At 31.4% G+C, this 21028-nt stretch overlaps 1 protein-coding gene across 1 annotated transcript; it reads right to left on the bottom strand.

Annotated features, from left to right (window-relative positions):
• Positions 1 to 1354: 1354 nt before the first annotated feature.
• LOC127730036 (uncharacterized) lies at positions 1355 to 18573 on the bottom strand. The gene is made up of 15 exons (XM_052238080.1): positions 18536 to 18573; positions 18195 to 18334; positions 16819 to 16920; positions 15696 to 15794; positions 15324 to 15422; positions 14850 to 14948; positions 13698 to 13798; positions 11249 to 11639; positions 10326 to 10511; positions 9146 to 9426; positions 8519 to 8783; positions 7110 to 7395; positions 6090 to 6104; positions 3830 to 3895; positions 1355 to 2972 (listed from the first exon to the last, which is right to left on the bottom strand). The coding sequence occupies exons 3-15, from the start codon at positions 16912 to 16914 to the stop codon at positions 2968 to 2970; spliced, it is 1989 nt and encodes a 662-aa protein (XP_052094040.1). The 5' UTR covers positions 16915 to 16920; positions 18195 to 18334; positions 18536 to 18573; the 3' UTR covers positions 1355 to 2967.
• Positions 18574 to 21028: the final 2455 nt, after the last annotated feature.

Raw genomic sequence — 21028 nt, 5'->3', positions numbered from 1 at the left:
GTGTTTGAGCTTTTGAATATGACAATTGTTAAGTGACATTCTGTTTTGTATTTTCCTTGGACTTCGGTATTTTTGTTGTTTACTTTTTAGATGGAAATTTGCAGATTATGGACGAAATTAAAAGATCTTCATTCATATACAGATTCACAAACAACTTGTCTTCTTAATTCATACTAAATTGATTCTAAGTTTAACTTCAAATTGATTATTCAAAGCCTTAAAGGAAAAGAGGGAAGGTTAAAAACAAAGAATATCTCAAACCTGTTATAAAGCTTCTCGTTCAGCTTAAATTAGCTACGATTGTCAAGTAATAATACAAAATATTTCGTTTGAATGATATCAAAACAGCTGAAGTTCCTTATCAAAAGAGGTGACCAATGTTTAAAACAATTGTCATTGCGTTTCACATACCAGTCAAATTCTCCTTTTCTGAAAGGAAATAACTGTTTAGTCTATTTATTTTGAAAAATTTTCCACAAACCTTTGAGGTTGATTGATGTTACACATAGAATAAATTTAGGACATGCTAAATGGTTAACAATCGAAAATTAGGTTTTTTACATTGTCATTTTCAAGTTTTTTTTCGTCAAACCACAAAAAAATAATTTTGAAGTCACACATTTCCATAGGAATATAGCAAAATTTAATGTCAGAAATTCGTCTTTTTCTGTTTTAAATGAGTATTATTGAACAATAAAAAAACTAACTTTTGTGAAAAAAATAAGAGTAGATGCTGTACACAATGATGTTTTAACTTGAGCATATAGTAAATAAATTTTATCAGTTTATATTGGTATTATAGAGATAAAACTTGAAGCTGGTATAGCAACTTGTCAATGCAGTAAACTATTCTCTCATTTAGTTGATATTGAATAAATACAACATCACATGCAGTTTTGTGTGTACTTATTTTATGTTGGTATTTGTATTTCAACACTAGGAGCCGAAATGTTGCTTTTTTCTATCGCAATAAGAAAATAGATAAATCCGAAGCGTCTGTCCAAAATTTCTTGTAAAAATAATTATTAAAATGGTGCCAAAAATGAAGAAAAAAATTAAACGATATCATCTTTTTAAATGAAAACATCACTGATTGTTTTCATTCATTCTTTCATGTAGGTGGGATGATTAAAATATTCATGAAAAGAAACCAGTTTAATGTTTAAATAACGAGAAGTAGATGCATACATTTGTTATGTCTTCAACATTCCGAGGAACTGAACTGAAAACTGAAGGACGTGCATAACTAAAGAAATTACTACTGTTCCACCACTTCGCCTGTCAATAACAGTACTATAATTCATACAACCAAATTCAATAAATGATCCTATATTATACAAAACAGAATAAAATAATCTTTTTAAAATTTTATTTTTGTTAACAAAATTCTATAAACGAGATCATTTGAAAACTGAAAGTCAAACTATTGCAAAACTTCATTGTGAATTATTATTGAAAGTGCGAAAAATAATATGGATACAATAATTGTGATAGTACGAAATGTAACTAGTTAAACCTTTGATAGATGGAAACTTATAACAACTAGAAGATTGGTTATTAATTGAGCGAACTTTTTCAAGTAAAATGATAAGGTTTACCATATTTTAACATTCAAATAAATGTAGCTGAGACAACTAATACTTTATTTCACTTTTGGAAAATTGGATGGATTTATACTTTGCTTACTTTCAAAAGTATTATTTATGGTTAGGCAAGTCATTGTAAAACGTGACGTGCAAGTGTCTTAATCAATTAAAAAAACGACAATAAACTAAAATCATATAACACAAAATAAGAAGATATTCAAAGTGGGCATTCAACATTTATGTCAAAGGAAAAGAAAAACTATTATATTAAGGAAACAAGATCAATACCGTGTCTGGATCTGTGTCGCAGGCTGCAGCTGTTTTCAAGAACAACCTTAAGCGACATATAAAATTGTAAAAAAATCAGGTATAATAGTTTCATCGATTGTCATAGGTACAACCAATAATATGCATTGATTTGCCATCAATTCTCAGGCTAAATAATGGTTTTATCTTTATAGCACTGAAGGCAGTTATAACTAGTTAACACAAGATTTGTATACTACTTTAAGGGTATTTTACGAAATAAATTATACTATCCAAATTTATTTACATTCAAATGATCTGCAATACACAGATATATAACTCTATCTTAATATCCAGTGATCCAAGCAAACCATGTGTGCGCTTATATTTGTGTCATCGAATAAAAGTTTCAGCGCAATTGGGCAAAAAATCTGCTAAGTAATTTCTAAAGTTTTGAGGAACAAAATATCCATTTTGCACCAAATGCAAAATTAAATTATGCTGAAGGGAACTTCTTGGAGTTACATGACACATACTAGATGCCCTCTAGCATTTGTTGTAAAACATGGACTATGTTAATCTCCTAAAAACTTAATTAAAATCTGCCCAAAATAGGAGGTGCTTATATTCGATCTGTGTTTGATCACTATGCGAAGGTTGAACAATGCTGAAGAAAAACTGTTTGAGCTTCACATTCCACGAACTATGCACATTTATATGTTTTGGATGGACAGACGGAATAAGTGCTGTTGGCAAAAAAAGGTAAAATGACAAAAACCAAACAAAGTCCATAAATAATGAAACAAAACACTACAGAATGACTGAGTAACACCAATCATACTTAAACTGATTATAAACATGGTTGCTTCAATAGTTTCATGTTCGTTTATAGCACACGTGCTGGTCATGCTATATCTTAGTGTTATAAAGTATATGAAGTTTGAAATATATAAAAAAAAAACAAATGTCATATAATTAAGTATTGTTAGACCAAAATTATCTTTGTTCGGTCTATTGTTCAAGTAAATAAGACATAAACATATTTTTACAAAAACTATTGTCACAATTTTGCAATGTTTACAGAAATTTCCAATATTTTCACACATGTGAAGTCCGCCTCTGTGAATTACCCTCGTCATCCTATAAAATTATACAATTTGAATTGATGAATGATCATGATTTTCACGCAAACTATTACTTATGTCAAAATAACTATGCATAATCCAAACTAGGGAAATATTTATTTGATCTAAAATACGAAACTAGAAAAAGAAAATGCAATGTAATCTAACAGGGAAGTATATAGTATTTGAATGTTTGACTTAATACCATAATTACCAACAGAAGACCCATTCGTTATATATTATAATTTTGATTCTCCTATTCAAGTTACAGCACAATACTTATGGACTTATACACATTCTTTTTATCCAAATATTGCATCCCTGTACTAGTATCATCAGTATCGTAAAGTTCAGATTAATTTTTAGGGACATATGTCAAATTTATGCTCTGATCGTTTGTAGGTAACCTTGTGCAGATAAAAAGCGCTTCTTGTGTACTAAAATAGTAAGCCTGGTATCTTTGATTACCCATTTTTATCTCATTGACGTCTTCACAATTTATTTTCACGGAACATTTTTAATCATTTTTTGTCTTTGCGACTTTTTCTTGATTTCTGTTATTACGTACACGCACGTCTTTAAATTTTCCTTTTCAGCCCTGAACTTGTTGTTTGCTCTATGGTCGGGTTGTTGTCTCTTTGACACATTCCCCATTTCCATTCTCAACTTTATTCAATGCGAGTTTACCCTTATGTTTTAGATAAACTATTAGTTATTTCTTTCGTTTGGTTGCTGTCTCGAGGACGAACTCTCTATATCCATTCGTATTCTAACCGGTATTTTTTATAATCCAGAGTCTAGACATATATACAAAATGTACATGTATATAACGTTTGTCAGGTAGTACGATTTAACATTTAATATTTTACTTACCTTTAAATTCAAGTTCGTTGTCTCGTACTGGTAAAAGTATGCCAGGATAACATTTTAGTTCCATGGCTGTTCACAAAAGTAAAGATACAATTAAAATCGAGTAATTAAATTCTGCTTTGTGAAGAGTGGGGAGTTGTATAGTGACCGTTGTAGTTTTTGTTTACCAACACTTGTTCATTCTAATGCAACACAAGTACACCTCTGAAGTTCTAACATATTTGATGGAATTTGATAAGACTCCGCATTGAATAGCATCGTGTAGATTTTATTTTATTTTTTCATCCTGGGGATTTTGGGGTTCCCAACAAAAGTAAAACGAACTTTGTCATTCCTTCAAAAAAAGGTTGGGTGCTCCGAATCAATCGATGAATCTTTCTTTTATACCGTGAATGCACTATTATTAGTGGGTTACTACATTTCGGGGGTTATGTGGGTTTAATGCATTGTGTAAACCACGAAATAAAAAAAATCATGTTAGTTTGTGTACAGAAATTTGTTAAAACCAGAGTTTTTTCTCAATCAACTAGAAATTGTATCCACGAAAATAAATGAGTCAACATCAATGCTATTGTGCATCAGCTGTCCAATACAAGTAATCTGGTCTATGTTATGTCTATTCAAATGGGGGGGGGGTCAAGATATTGAATGTTCTGCTATCATTTTGGCTACTTTACTAATACCTTTTTGAAAGTGTATCTTCTCTTATGACTATACACCGAAATATATATTGCTTAATTTGTCAGTAGCAACAATGATCTTCTGATTGTACGAACAATGTTATCAAAGTATTGGATGTTGTAAGAAATATAATTGACGTAAGCTATTCTTACCTGGTTTAGGTGGATTTGGTTCTTCAAAAAGGTTGATAAGAAATAAAATTTCATTTCTTTTATACAACAAAATATAAGCAAGCTGTATACGATAAGTATATATATAAAAAATGGATCGAACAAATACCAAAAGCAATTTGCATCATTAAAAAAAAATGTAAGCACATGCATATGAAGCTTGTCATTTCATGTCAGGATATTCTTGATAGCAAGTTGATGTTTGCAAGGACGCTGCCGTACCATGGACATGCATTTAATGATAAAGTATAAGTACTTTTCACAAGTATTACGGACTCCCATCATTCCAAGTTGACTGATGTGAAATACCATATGTTTAGTTTTTTTTATGAGGAGCACGTTCCACTAGTAAAGCAACAAATTCCAAACCTTCTGGAGTTCATCCTCGAACTTTAGTTGGGATTGTTTTTGTTCAATATTCAATTTTCAGTGTTATTTGCAAGGGATAATTTTTGGTTATTCTCTATTTTTTCCTTTTAGATGTGGTGTTCTCTTTCCTTTGACGAATTATGAATTTCGAATTTGATTTTCCTGCATTTTCATACGTGTAAACGAATTTCGCATGGCTTTATTACATTTACAGTACAGTAAACAATTTAATTAGAATGAATGCAAGCAAGTTTCAATAAAATCATTCAGATATTTTTTAGAAGAAAAAAATGATACATAAAATAGTCATCCGTGACTTCTGATTGAAGATCGCTGAAGGGACTGCATATTCGAAGTTCTCATGGTTATATTCTTGCCAAAATGTATGATAAGCGGGACATCTTTCTATATATTGTTTTTTTGTTTTTCATTTGTTTTCTTAACTTCCTTTTTTATTGTTAAACTCTCTCGTCTTGAGGTATCATATTGGATTAATTGCTTGCTCACTTGGTTCGATAGTGCGTGTTTGCAGTGACGTTACGTTTGACTTTAATATTTTTATTACTCAACAACTTTTGCAGCAGAAGTACGACATACATAACTTGATCAAAACTTTGTATTACACGTTTATAGATTTATTTTGAAAAAAAAAATGAAAAATAACACTATATAAATTATATGCGTGTGAAGACCTTTTCTGGATTTACCTTCATCATAAACGCTAAAAGACGAATATTTTAAAAGCCAACGGTATATTAAAACCGAAACAGTTGAAGTTTTGTCATGGTCTATGTTATGTCTATTCAAATTGGGGGGGGGGGGGGGGGGGGGGGGGGGGGTCAAGATATTGAGTTTTCTGCTAGCAGTTTGGCTAGTTTGTTAGTTTACTATAATTTTTTTGGAAAGTGTATCTTCTCTTATAACTTTATATCGAAATATATTGCTTAACTTGTCCGTAGCAACAATGATCGTCTTATTGTACAAATAATGTTAGCAAAGTATTGGCTATTGTAAGAAATATAACTTACGTAAGCTATTCTTACCTGGTTTAACTGGTCCTACAAAAAGGTTGATAAGAAATAAGATTTCATTTCTTTTATACAACAAAATACAAGCAAGCTGTATACGAAAAGTATAGATTTTATATACATAAAGATCGTTCAAAAAAATGGATCGAACAATTACCAAACGCAATTTGCATCATTAAAAAATAAATGTAAGCACATGCATATGAAGCTTGTCCATTGTTTGTATTTCATGTATTTCCAGTTTGTTGTAGGCATTGCCAAATATCGTGCCTACCCTGCTGTAGATGAAGTTGCTTTATGAAATTTTCTATGAAGTTCAGCGGCTGATATAAAGCGTGTAGGACAACATGATGTTTGCTATAATTTTATGACGTAGCAGTACTTCGGCACTGTCATGGAATGCGGATATTGTTATAAAATTGGTTGTAATAAAATTTTGAAAACTTTTAAATAAGGAATGGATCTCCCTCATTCATAGCCCTTATCCTTTTTCCGGGTTTGACTTTACTTTCGTTCTTTTAATGTTTCGTCAGCTCTTCAACGTTTGTACTAGGTTTTGGACTTTCAAATATTATGGCCTCGAGCATCACTGAAGATACATTTCTTGTCGAAATGCGCATCTGCTGCAGTAAAATTGGTACTGTTAATGTTATTGTACAACGAAAAGGATTATGTTTTGTCATGGTTGTTGATTCGTACTTCAAAATAAAGTAGATTTTGATAATTTGTGGCGTAGAAGCTGTGACAAAATTTAGTATTCGTATTTTTTCTATGTACTTATCTTATCAAAGACCTCGTGTCATGCCTTTTCATTACCTGGACAATTTCAATTTTATCGTCTCAATCATCCCCTTGGTTCAAATAATTTTGAAAGGAGTATGCACGGTATATCATACATAATAGAATCATGGCTTTCTCTTCAGAACGATTTCTTTTTTTTTTCATTTTTCAGACTTATGAGACCTTTGAACTGACTCCTTCCAAATTAACTTTGGAAAACATTCCATCTCTTGTGTCGTGATTTAATCTGGTTACCTTTTGGTTTTATGACCTCATAAGAAATGGTCTGCAAGCTTGCATTCTCAATATTTGTAATTTTCTTTACTCTTTGAGCACTACAACAGGAAAATAAACCACTCTTCTTCAATGGTATTGTACGCTCAACTTCATTTTCAAGGGATATTTCGACTTCTCCAGTTAATGTTTTGTTGGGGTCATCTAAACAGATATTAAACATCCGGAAATTATCCCTGTTGTTTTGGTAAATTAAAGCAAAACTCTCTTCTCTTGATACTTCTACGAGGTTTCCAAAAAAGGTAAACTGAGAAAATAAAAAAAAAAATAATTGCACAAACGTGAAAGATATTAAGCTGTGATTATTGTGAGAATACGCTGATTTTTGAATAAATATAAGAAATGATGATCTTTTAAAATATAAAGTATGCCAATTGCATAACTTAAATTAATTAGGTATAATTCCAGCTATGTTCAGTCAATACAATAAAGCATTCCAGACAAATCTGTCATAATCAATGGACGAATGCATACTGCATTAAAATATCGCCAAATCTTATGATGAGAGACTGTAATCTTTAATCATTGCACATATTTACAGTTATTTGTAAAATATTTAAGGACTGAAACTTGAATCTAAAATATATAGTTAATAGTGTCATATATAAAGCATAATAGTATAAGTACCAGTTTGTTTGTGTAAATGAAAACAATTTTTGTGCACATTTCTCCGTGTTTGTATTAGCGATTAATAATGGTTTTCCCTTTTCTCGGTTCACGGTAAAACTTTTTTAAAAAGACACAAAACACATATATTCAAAATTAGAAAAAGATTATCATTCTATCTAAAACACAATGTAGTTGATCACATGAAACAAACATGAAAATAACTCTTTTTAAATTTGATGCATCCGATGATAAGAGATCGATATTCCTTTGAATATTCCTAAATATTGTATCTCAGATACTAGCTGCGGAACTGTTGCTCATAGGTCCTTATGATTTTTTTTTTTACAATTTGTGGACCATAGACCGCAAATTGTCAAAAACTATCATAAGGACCTATGAGTTACGGTTCCGCAGCTACTCAGATACCTGATCGGGAAAAGTTCTGAAATTTCTTAGCTGGACATGAAGTGAAATATTGCAGCTTTGATTTGAAAATTGCTTTAAATAAACTCATCATAGATACCAGGATTGAAATTTAGTATTTGCGCCATACGCGCGTATCGTCTACAAAAGACTCATCAGTGACGCTCGAATCAAAAAATGTTAAAAGGCCAAATAAAGTACGAAGTTAAAGAGCATTGAGAACCAAAAATTCCTAAACGTTTAGCCAAATACATCTAAGGTTATCTATTCCTGAGGTAGAAAAGCAGAGTTACCTACTTACTATCTATAAGCTTTTTTTAAATCAAATGAAAATTTACCATATATCTTTGCCCATTTTTGACACGACTTTCTTGGCTTCTTTTCAATGATTTTTCATTATACCCTTGTCTTGCCCAATATTTTATTCTACTGTCTGATTTCCTGGCAGCAGTTCCTTCAATCACCAAGAGTAAAGTGTTAGCGTTTACCCATTTTGTTAGCAAGATGAATTCAATCTTTCTTTGTCGGTTTATAGATCTCTCCAAAGCATCGACAATACCAGGTAAGTCTTCTTTCACTTTTTCTTTTGATGAACCAGCATAGCTTTAAAACACATACAAGAACAAATACATAGAATTTTATCTACACAAAGACTTCTTTCTAAAATAATAATTACTCTATATAAATCGGTAAAATTGCACTGTCCAGGTTCATATATATCTTTATCTGTTTTAACGGGGGAAAGGTTTACGTTTAGACGTACTAAGTATAAATCTTTGATATAATCAAAGGAAGAGATATTGTTCAAAATTACTTATCATTATCTTACTTGTTGGAATGCCTTCCTTTACGCAACTCTTTTTATCTACTTAAACCAAACTGTCTGTATTTTTTTAAATTAAACACTTTCAGATACAAAATATATAATTATTTTTACTCAAGATACTTTAACCAAAACTTCATACATAGAAAAATGACGTATCCTAAAAATAGCAGCTTTGCCAGATTCGTCCATTTCTGCCTCCATAACTTCCCAATCGTCAACAGAACAAGGTGATTCACAAGACGTTCCCAGTATAACTACGGCATCATCCTCAGACAACTTGTGATGGATTGGAATTTTTATACCAATTTCTTTCTTTGGTTGCTGACCATCAGTCATAGATATGTCGACTATGTTTGTTGTCAACAAATCTCCTGATCCTTCTTCTTTTTCTTCTTTGTTCACTTCTTTTGTATCAACAATCTAAATATAACTTCTTTTTAAAAATATGATATAATTATTTGGGGGAAACGATTGAAGCTGCACAAACTACAAGGTTCCAACAGTTTTTATATTTTTATGTATTAACTTTGGCTGTAGAATCTTGATTCTTCTTTATTGTGACACAGGAAAAATGAAATTTGGTGGATTTTTAAGAACAATTCTCCTTTATAATCTCAAAAGTGACGTTTTTTAGAGAAAATATACGATGCGTAAATAAAAATGTAATCCCCCCCCAAAAAAATATTGTAATGATATGTCTTTTTCCAATCTGATCAAAATACAAATCCTGTGTCCAAGCTTTGCTAAAAAGGATCTGACAACACTCCGTTTTACTTTCTGTTCTGGTCACTATTACAGCAGCCAATGAAATTTCAGCCTTCAAACTTTCGAAGGTGTGTATTAATCCGATAAAACCGGAGGATCCTATAGGTCTTCAAAAACAGAAAGTAAAACGGAGCGTTTTTAGATCCTTGCTAGCAAAGCATGATCTGTATTTAAATCAGATTGGTCTTTTCCGTTTTTTAAGTGATGCGATACCATTCTTAAGAATTTACCTTTCGACTTAAAATTTCATCTAAAATATAAAACAAAATTCAACTATTATGTATAAATTTGGGAGTATTAACTTTTGAAAGGCTCAAATGGTAATTTATAGTGCTGCCTTCCTAAAAATTGTTTGATGATCCTTACTCCGGCATATGACTGAAATGCCTTACCGATTAGTCAGTATATTTAAAATAAAATAGCTTCAATTTTAGTAATTGGTGGCTAACCAATAAGAATTGTTTCAGATTCAGTATAAATTTCTCACTTAATGTCAAAGATATATTGGAATAAATATATGCAATCCCATGGTAGCAAATAGTATAAATGTCTACCTGTAAAGACATTTCTCCTGATTCAAATGAACCTTTTGGAATACTTATTTCAGCTTCAGGTTCTCCTTTTGGCTTCAGTGTTACAGCTTCCGATCCGATGCTGAACTTTTCCGGCTCTATTTGTTTTCCAAAGTAGAATGCTACTGAAGTTGTCTTAACACTTATAGTGACACATGCCACAGAATACTGAAAAAGTAAGGGTAAAAATGAAATTCAAAATGGGATCAATGTTTCTTATTTTATAAGCTAGTATTTGTCCTAACATGAAAGGGGTCAAAGTTTAAAATGGTTGATGCTCCCTTTCTCTTCTAAATCTTCTACCTTTTTCACATTTAAGCTCATTTTAATCCCAAATGAACGCAGTAATATAATATGGTAATTTCAGTCCAACAGTGTCACAAATTTCTAGTGTGTGCATGTTGCTCATGGCAAAAAAAAAGTCGATGACAAGTTCATTCGATGACGTCACAATCGAGATAAAGAGGACAGGATAGTGGCTACTACAATTGGAAACGATCAGTGGTCATCTCTGATACAGATATTCCATAAGTGTCAACCAAATTATGATGGCGTACGTTTAACTGATAACCTTTTAAAAATGTTCAACAATTAACCCAAATAACCAGCTAAGGAATAGATACGCACCCAAAGAAAACATAATTTATCAATGTTTAGTGAGATCTTATTTTTCTTTCTTCTATTTAAATACATATATTTTTTTATTTTATTTTGTCACGTTCTCTCTGTATTCTCTCCATAAATTTGTTTCACACCTAGTATCTCTCTGTTTATTGCTTGATATGTTCATGACTGGCCTTTTGCTTACTTCTTTCGTTGTCGTGATAACATTCTATCAATCCTTCTTTTCTAAAATTAACAATGATACAAAGTTTCTGTTCAATTCCGCTTTTTAGATTACTCACATGTTTAGATTGGTTTTTGTGTTCGGTAAACTTGTCAATACAATCTATTCGTCCGATCTTTTCAGCAGGGGACATTATAACGAGATTCTCATTGCTTGCGAGAACAGTGTTCAGACGTACACTCAGTCTCAGGGTCTTCCGCTTGTTACACCACAGTCTGCATTCATAAATATCACTGACAATTTCATTGTTGTCTTTAGGGCTGTTCGTGACATCAAAGTATTCTGACTTCATCTTACCACAATAAAGAAAAAAACCGTCGCCATCCATGCCATCATTTTCAATGTCTTTTACGTCTTCAACATCATCATTACCAATTATCTCCACACCTAGCTTATCCAGGCATTTGTTTTCTCTGGCTTTTAGATAAACTATTTCAAACTGAATTGTTCTGCAACAAAAAGACAATTTATATGCCCCCACCTCAATAAGAGTATAGGGGCGGCACACATACACTGTTACCAAGATAATATTGTATTGAACACATTAAGGAAAGGAAAATGCCCAAGTCAAAGTGGAAGGCAGTTTCTTGGCAGTTTCTTAGCCTTCCAAGTTCACATATTTAGCAGTTTCTGATGCTTGGCAGTTCTTAACCTTCAAATATTAACCAGTTACTTCATATACAAAAATAAGCAGTTTTCCTAAACCTTCACAGTTATTCTGGCAGTTCAAAGCAGTTCCTTAGCTGCTTTTGACAGTTTCTTAGCAGTTATTTTCACGAAATATTTAAATTAGGTACTAAAAACTGCTTTCAGTTCATGAATATTCATAATAAACTGCTTCTAGTTAATTAATATTCATATTAAACTGGGAAATAACTGCTAAGTAAAATGCAAATATGGTCATGATCTTATGCATTATTTATACTAGTAACTGTTAAAAAAGTAACAATAACATGGAATAATTATCAAAACCAAAAATATATGTTCTATGTTATCCAAATTCATGGTTAATATGTTTAGCTTTTATGTATTACAATTAAATATTGATGTCAGAGGTGCAACATGTAATTAAAGTTTCAATTAAGTCATCTGATATAATGGAAATGGAAATCAAGATTCATGCAATCTTATACACAATGATATACTTGAAATTAATTACTTGTTATATTATCTGATTAATAAGGAGACTCTTCAATATTAATATGATTAAGTATATTTGTAAACTGAATCAATTTTATTCTAATATAATCTTTATAAATACATGACAAGTAAACCAGCTGGACTGTCTCAATTATGAGGAGCGAAAATAAGAATTAAGCTATTATAGATAAATATATCATACTTGTCATTATTGTTTTGTTATGATGAATAAAACATTGAAAAAACAATTTCAAAAAATCAAAATAATATAGAATCCAATTATTTGCACTTACCAGAATTGAATAAGATGTAATCCAAAATTCACACAATTAATATGAATATAATCTTCACAAATTGCCATTGAGACAAGGCCCATCTTTAATATTCAATGTGAAAAGAACTATTTCCAAGTATAGTATATCCCAAGTAAAATTTCATTTTGTTCATGTAAGAAGACACATCTTTCATGTTGTCCTCCTGTATTCCAAATTCAAATTTTATGATATTGCAATGCATTGGGATGTTAAAGGAGTTGTTTGATTCTGTTGAAGTGGACCCTTAAAGATTACTAGCAATTAAGTGCCTAAATCTTTAAAATGTAAGAAATAATATTAAGAAAAAATATCCATTTTTGTTTAAATAAGTCATTTTTATTAAAAGTGGTAGTAATTGCCAAACAATATATTAAGATAAGTGTTCTTCTTCGTGTGCCCTAAATTTCAGTGAAGATAGTACTTCCTGTGTCCACCACAGAGATCAATTGTAAACAGATGGCTCATTTCTACAAGACCACTTTGATCTAAATCACATTTACTCTGTTTGATGCAACTGCCAAGAAATAATTTACAAATCAAACTGCTAATTTTATCAAAATAACTGCCAACCTTAGCTGGCAGACAATTATAACCTTCATCAAACCGCTTTGAAATATTTAAACTGCTTAAATTAACTGCTATCTTTTACTTTTAGGCAGTTATTTTAAACTGCCTAAATCAAAACTGCTTTGTACTGCCCCAAAACAGCTAAAAATTCAAGGAACTGCTATAAAACTGACAATGAACTGCTTAAATAGGCAGTTCACTTTGACTTGGGAGAACTAAAATAATAAAGAATAAAGAGGACATCATCTATTAAGCGGAACGTGAAGTTAAATAACCAAGACAGTCTTTTGTCATTCTCTTTGAGAACTCCTGTATGACGTCTGACTCATAAACATAAAATAACAAGTCAGAAAAAAGAGGAGCACAGTTTGTTCCCATGTCTCTTGAAAAACACACATGATATATTTGTTTCTTCAATACACAGGTGATTTTCTGGTGTCTGTGTGTCACTTTTATCCCAATTTGTAAGACAAGAAAGAAAATTACTTTTGTGTATATCCAGAACTGCGAGAATGCTGCTTAAGCAATATTTCTATAATTTTCTTCTGTTTCTTACTGAGTTCGTTTTCGTCAATCATCGACCATGACTGAAATAAAATAAAATTATAATAATTATTATTATTACATAAGTTTATATTGTTGATTTTGTTAATGCAAATATAGGAATGAATGCAGATTTTGTGAGTTTAAGTGGCAAGAAAGTAAGAATTGAAGCATAATTTAATGCAGAATATGCTACGCAAATAATATTCATTTTGCTCAAAATTGGCAGATTATTCATTCAATTCTTATAGAAAAGGTGCTCCTAAAGGTATTCTGCATAACAAATGAGATATTAGTAATAAATAAGGGGATGGATATTAAGTTTATTACTGAATGCTGAATGTATGTGCAACGTTCAAATCAATATAAAACCTTACGATACATTCAAAGGGGAATTAGCTTAGATTTAGACAAAAAATGAAAGTATGACTTTTTTGGTCTCAAACATTTATAAAAACGGGATATTGATATAATAATTCGCTATTAGCAGACAGTTTGGTGTTGTTTTCAATGGAACGTTTGTAGTTCTGACTTAAGGTTTAGTTATATTACCCGGTATATCAAATGTGAGAGTTTGAATCGATTCGATGGGCATGAATTTGGCAGCTAATGCCCCTTTTGGTACATACTGAAATATTAAAGTTAATAACGTGATAGCGATTTCAGTGTGCACTGACAAGTATTTCAGGAAAGACTCCAAGACCGGAAGTTTGGGCGTAAAGTACATAAAACATGGAGGACAATCATTTTTTAAAGTGTCTTCAGAACAACAAAACTCGTCTACGGTATTCTTTACATACGTGTAAGTACACGATTTATGAACTAAAAATTGACGATAAGAAGTGCTGTAAGGTTGGAGAATTATTCCGCTACCATTGTGTCATTTTCTTAGGCTGACAAACATGTCATATCATCATGGAGTTTCAAAAACTGTCATTAACGAAAACATGTTGCTTGAAGGCAAATATTAGCATTTTTGCATATTAGTTGAATTCTGTTTATTGTATTTATATTAAAATTTTACTTCGGGATATATTATGACTCAAATTTGTGTACAAAACTACCAATTTAAGATTACGTTTGAATTGTACAAACCCAGTCTTGCAACAAAACTTCAACTCCAAGCATGCATAAAGTTTCTACAACTGTAGTTTGGACGGCTTTCACCGCAAGCTCTAATGCAGTTTCTCCATTCTAAGTATAGAAAAAACATAAAACACAAGTATATTGTTGTTTTTTTTTCTTGCAATATGATGAGAGAAAACAAATATTATTCATCTCATAATTGAAAAAACACATAAATGCTCACACCAGTTTATCCCCAAAAAATGCTTTAGTCAAAACCGTTGAAAATCCAATTAACGGTGACCTATAGTTCTTTATATCTACGTCATTTGGTCGTCTCAGTGGCAATTATTCTTCATCTTCTTATTTATATATAAATAGAGATGAAAGTTTTGCTGTGTAATACATTGATAAAATGAAACACATTTAGTAAAATAAAGGAACACTTAATTTTACATATAACTGACATTTCTGCATGAATTAAACAGGTTAATAGCATCTTACACTGTTTAAAGCACTACAGTCTGCGCCAAACGTAATGAGTAATATAGCCGCTTCAGCGTGACCCTTCCTCGACGCCTTGTGTAATGGTGTCTCATTCGACTGAAATAAATAGTTATGTTACAATATATAAATGTTTTCATTAAAATTTTATATTGTTTCAGGAGTCATTTGCTAGGTAATTGATTTATTTAACTAACTATGTGCATTGCTAACGATTACAATATCTTTTATGGATTGAAAATTTTTAATTATCATTTTGAAAAGTAAAAGTATTATAATTCAAATGCTACACGTTCTGAGACAGTATAGACTTCTATAAGGTTAGTCCAATATTTACCTATAAACGCTCTAATTTTGTCATTCAGTACTTACATAATCTAAGGCGTCAACTGAAGCTCCGTTCTCTCTCAGCTGTATTAATAGTTCTACAAATCCATTACAAGCTGCATGATGCATAGCACTCCATCCAGCCTATAATCAGTCAATGTTTAAAATAAGTAAACAATTTTGAATATTATAACAAATATCTAGAATTTATTATTTAGACGCTATATGTATAAACTGTGTATAAGCACATGCATTTTGGATTTCAGTACCTATATGCGCATGAATAACCTTTTATCGGGTGTTGTCGGGACCAATAGTTCAGGGGCATCAAAAACCAGAAAGGACTCTCAACAAAAATTTTTGACAAGAGAGGCGCTTTTTCGTTCATTATTGTTAATCTTCCTTATTTATAGGCAGTAATGTTATTTTGACACCTTACTTCGGCATTTTTGTTCGGGGTGTAATTTTCACAGCTCGTTTGTTATGTCCATGTCTGTAACGACGTTTTTTCGATTTCAATTTACGTAATATATATACTTGTATATAACTGGTAAAATACTAAGTTAGAGATTTCGTTACCATTCACAAACTACTTAAAAGTTTCATTAATTATTTCATAGAAACAAAGATTTGGTTTTGAAGTTTGGCTGTACCTGTAAAACATGTCGATACTTATATGTTGGTATTGCAGAATGTCATGTCTGCTTATGACGTCTTTATGCTTCATCCGTTTCACGTGAACTGATCGAAAACGTGGTTTAATTATCAGTTGATATTGGGATTTAATTCTATTTTTTTAACACTTTGGAAGCAAAATACAAAAATGAGGCATTTTTCAAACATATTATTAGCATTCGATTCACAAAATATCTTCGATTTACGGTCATGTAATAATCAGTATTTACGACTGGTTACGACATTTGTGAAACACAGGTTTGCAAGTGGGCTTTAAAAGCGAATTATTCTTATTTGCTTCTAATGTGTAACTTTTCCTCGTATTGCGACTTAAAACTTATGAGTAAAATGAAAAGTGGGGTCAGAGGATATATGCTAATGAAATAACAGCAACTAAAAGATACCAAAAAATCAATGTTTGTTTGATTATGGAAATCTAATAAAAAGCATTTCTAGGAATATTCACTAAAATCCACGTATATATCATTCTTACCTGGTCACAAAAAGATACATCTGCATTTTGACCAATCAGTTCTAATGCTTGTTTTGTATTACCATTACGTATCAGTTGCAACAACTGTACTCCCATATGGTTCTACAAAATTATACCGAAAATAGCAATCATTGGAAAACACAAACTTATAATAACTGCTGTCATTTTCCGAGGCTACTGTATTCGCCTCTTGACAAAACTGAAAACTTAACATTTAATCGTGTTACCAGTAATATCAACATTGCAACAAAGTAGAATAATATGATATGCGACACTATAACGTGTTTTACAAAACCAAGTCTATTGCAAAATGCTTATTAAGTAATACAAACACCAAAAGGAGATTTAAGAGTATTTTTTCAGTATTTTTATGTCAATTTGTCGAATTAATTTTGTGATTTTCCGTTAAAAGATATCCTATTGCGTTCCAAAAGACATTGTACTTTAATGTTAAGCTATAACCCTGGTGTTATAAAAGGTTTGATGAATCTATTAAGAAATCAAGACTGAACCCTTTTGTTTTACAATTTTGTTTAAAGCAACTTCCGATCGGCTTCATATGTGTTTATATTTTTACTGGCTCACATCGATATTGCAAAGAACTGTTAGTGTAGAGCTTATATATACAGGTGATAGGTCTCCGGCAAAGGGGGAGGTCGAGCGCTTTTTATTATAAGTTTTGTAGATAGAGATAATCAAAACTCAAAACAATCAAAACATAATTGTCGTATAATCTTATTATTTTCCTTCTGAATATAACAATCGAGGAGAAAAGTAAGCTGTAATAGTTTTGAGTAAACTAATTCTATAATGTTAAAATTGAATATTTATTCTAAGCACAATGCCGTATTTTTATTCATATAAGTGTACGTCAACAGAGAACTGTCAAGTTTGTGTATTGGAGACGAATATCTAAGTTGGAAAATTGATTATACAACTGTATACTTTCCGTTTTAACAAACGTTCTAACTGCAGTGTTATCGATAAACGATGAAAGCAAAACATATATGTACACGCATTCGCAGGTATATTTCATATAATAAGCGGTTTAAATAAAGGCATTAGTAGTATACCGCTGTTCAAAAGTCATAAATCGATTAAGAGACAACAAATCCGGGTTACAAACTGAAACCCAGGGAAACACATCAAATACGGAACAAAAGAAACACTGAATTGCAACAAAAACAGATAATTTAAAAGCATACATAATTAAGGCTTTTTAATACTATGGTTACCGAAGTAAACAAATATTTACTGTTTTTACTTGTATCCTCTGTATACTGTATTGTTGTATAATTTTTTTACGAATTTGCCAAAGTTCTATGTATTTGAAAAAAAACATAATGGAAGACATTGATCAAATGATAAACACTTACAAACTGTTGATTTTCTGTGGGGGTTACAAATAATTTGACAGCAGTTGGCTCATTCTTAGGGCGCACTCGATTTTCTCCAGAATTGGATTTGTTTCCACTAACAGATGGTAAAGTTTTCAGAGTCACGACAGTAGTGATAACTGTATACAGAATTGTAAAGTAAAATATATACTCAATTGATGAACTTTTACTATTATTAATCTCACATGAATAATTACATATACGTCATCGCTATATCCTTTCCTTTAAATTTTAATTCGACAAAGTCTTGATTAAAGAATTACATGTATTATGCAGTCATATGTTAAGCTGCATATGGAAACTGAATTTCGAAAACTTACCTTTAATGCTTATTTCTTTGTACAAATATGAAGTAGAATGTTCTTAGTATAATTTTATTGTCTTTGTGGATATTGATTGACCCTCGGAGATCCTACAAATGTTTAATGGTTTATGACACGATTCCTTTAATTTCAATAACGTATAATTTTACTTTTGGTAACGGATAATTTCATTGTCAGTAATCATTGAAACATGGTCGACCTTTATCTGCAGAAAATAAAAGAAATACATAAACCTGTCAATATTATGCAATTCTTTTTATTGGTCAGTTGCCAAAGATACCTAATTATAATTTTTTTCCAGTACAGCATTTCGATTTTTCAATACAAGGTTATTTGTCCTTTGTTCGAAGTACATGAATGATAGGTTACCCTAATACAATCCAATTTCTTATTCGTGTGAATTGATCGTCTTTCCTTTTTTTAATACAATTTAAAACTTTTTTTCCGATTTCAAATTAAGGTTCATGTCCTCTAAACAAAGTTCCAGTAGTTTCTGCTTACCGGCTGAGGGAGTTGCAACATTATTTTCTTTATAAATTCAACATGTCTTTATGTTTTATAAATTTATAAACGAATAATTTAAGAATTGTATGGTATAAATCATGTCAGTACCAAAGTTCTGACTATTGAGCTGATGATCCCCTCAGGTACTAATAGTCCACCAGCACCAGTATCGACGAAGTGTTAAAAAATGAAAATAACTCTTTATAAATTGTATGCGTCCGAAGTGCTTTCCTACATTTACCTATAAAACTCATCTAAGATACTAGACTTATAATATTGTAAGCCAGACGCACGTTTCGTCTACAAAAGACTCAACTGTAACGCTCTAATAAATAAATAAAGAATGCGTTTGAGGACACGAATGCCCCCGCTCAAACTTTGAAATTTTCCAAGATAAAAAGTAGAATAACTCTAGAACGGTAAATGATTCACTACCCAAATTCGAGCTTTGTCTGCTTGTTGTGGTTCTAAGCATTGTGTATGAGTTTTATAAAATTTGGATGAGACAAACTTAAGTTAGAGTGCGGAAACGAAAATAGGACGGACGGACGGTCAAAGGTAACACCTAATGCCCCCTTCACGTACGGCGGGGGCATTAAAAAAATAAATGTCAAATAAAGTACTAAGTTGAAGAGCAATGAGGACCAAATATTCATAAAGAGTTTACCAATTGAAATACAACTAAGGTAATCTATTCCTGGGTTAGGAAATCATTAGTATTTCGAAAAATTCAAAGTTTTGTAAACAGTTAATTTGTTAATATTACCATATCAATGATAATTCGTGGTTAAAAAAAACTGATTGAAGATACCAGGCTGACAATTTTGGACACCAGACGCGCGTTTCGTCTTCAAAAGACTCGTCATTGACGCTCTAATAAAAAAAGTATAAAGACAAATAAAGAACGAAGTTGAAGATCATTGAGGACCAAACAATCAGAAAGATTTTACCAAATACAGCTAAGATAATCTATTTCTGGGGTAGAAAATCGCTAGTATTTCGAACAATTCAAAGTTTTGTAAACAGTTAATTTATTAATATCACCGTATCAATGATAATTCATGATAACACAGAAGTGCTGACAACTGGGCCAGTGATATCCTTGGGGAGGAAATCTCCACCAGCAGTGCCATCAACCCATTGGTTGCAAAAAAAAACTCACCAAAGATACCATGCTTATAATTTTGTACGCCAGACGCGTGGTTCGTCTACAAAAGACTCATCAGTGACGCTCTAATAAAAAATGTTGAAATGTCAAATAAAGTAAGAAGTTGAGTAGCATTGAGGACCCAAAATTCCAAAAATTTTGGTAAAAAACAGAGTTTCTGGATATGTCGATAACTGAATATCACAGCAAACACTGACAAATATATGCCTTGGTAACACAATAATTGATGAAGTTTGTTAACTGTAGTTCTCTTTCATTTGCACTGAACTTTCATTCCATATGCACATCTCTGTCGAGGGAGGTCAAAATCTCATTCATTTAACAAAATATTCAACATTATCTCAATCTATAATAAAATTGTGGTATATTTTAGCTGTAATTGCTTGTTACATACAAAATGTATCCATTTTATAGCAATATAAAGTGAAAACACTTTTCATAAGCATAGGAAGTCATAAGGCATGTTATTTCAAAGAAGATACTAAAGTAATTGCAAAGAAATATCATATATAAAAGCCTATCTTGCTCACCTGGATATTTGCCAATTGTCAATACATGATATTTTATTAGTTGTTATTGGCTTGGAAATAGCTGTCAGTAACTGCAAGTACTCTCAGATCTTTACTTTGTGTATTTTTTGTTGTGAGGGGTGTATAAATTCCCTGCCACATCCGGTCTGTGTTTTGTTAGATGTTTTTCTGCTTTGTTTCGATCTGCTGAGTGAAGCCCTTTTCAATTAATTTTTATAGTTTGTTCTTATATTGAACTGCTTCATAACTATCTCAGGTTAGGGGGAGGGTTTGGTGACAGCAAACATG

This window comes from Mytilus californianus, unplaced genomic scaffold (assembly GCF_021869535.1).
Source record: "Mytilus californianus isolate M0D057914Y unplaced genomic scaffold, xbMytCali1.0.p SCAF_2, whole genome shotgun sequence".
In the NCBI taxonomy this organism is placed as follows: Eukaryota; Metazoa; Mollusca; class Bivalvia; order Mytilida; family Mytilidae; genus Mytilus; species Mytilus californianus.
The sequence above is the reverse complement of the archived record's forward strand: the minus strand, read 5'-3'. Positions and strand labels throughout refer to the sequence as shown.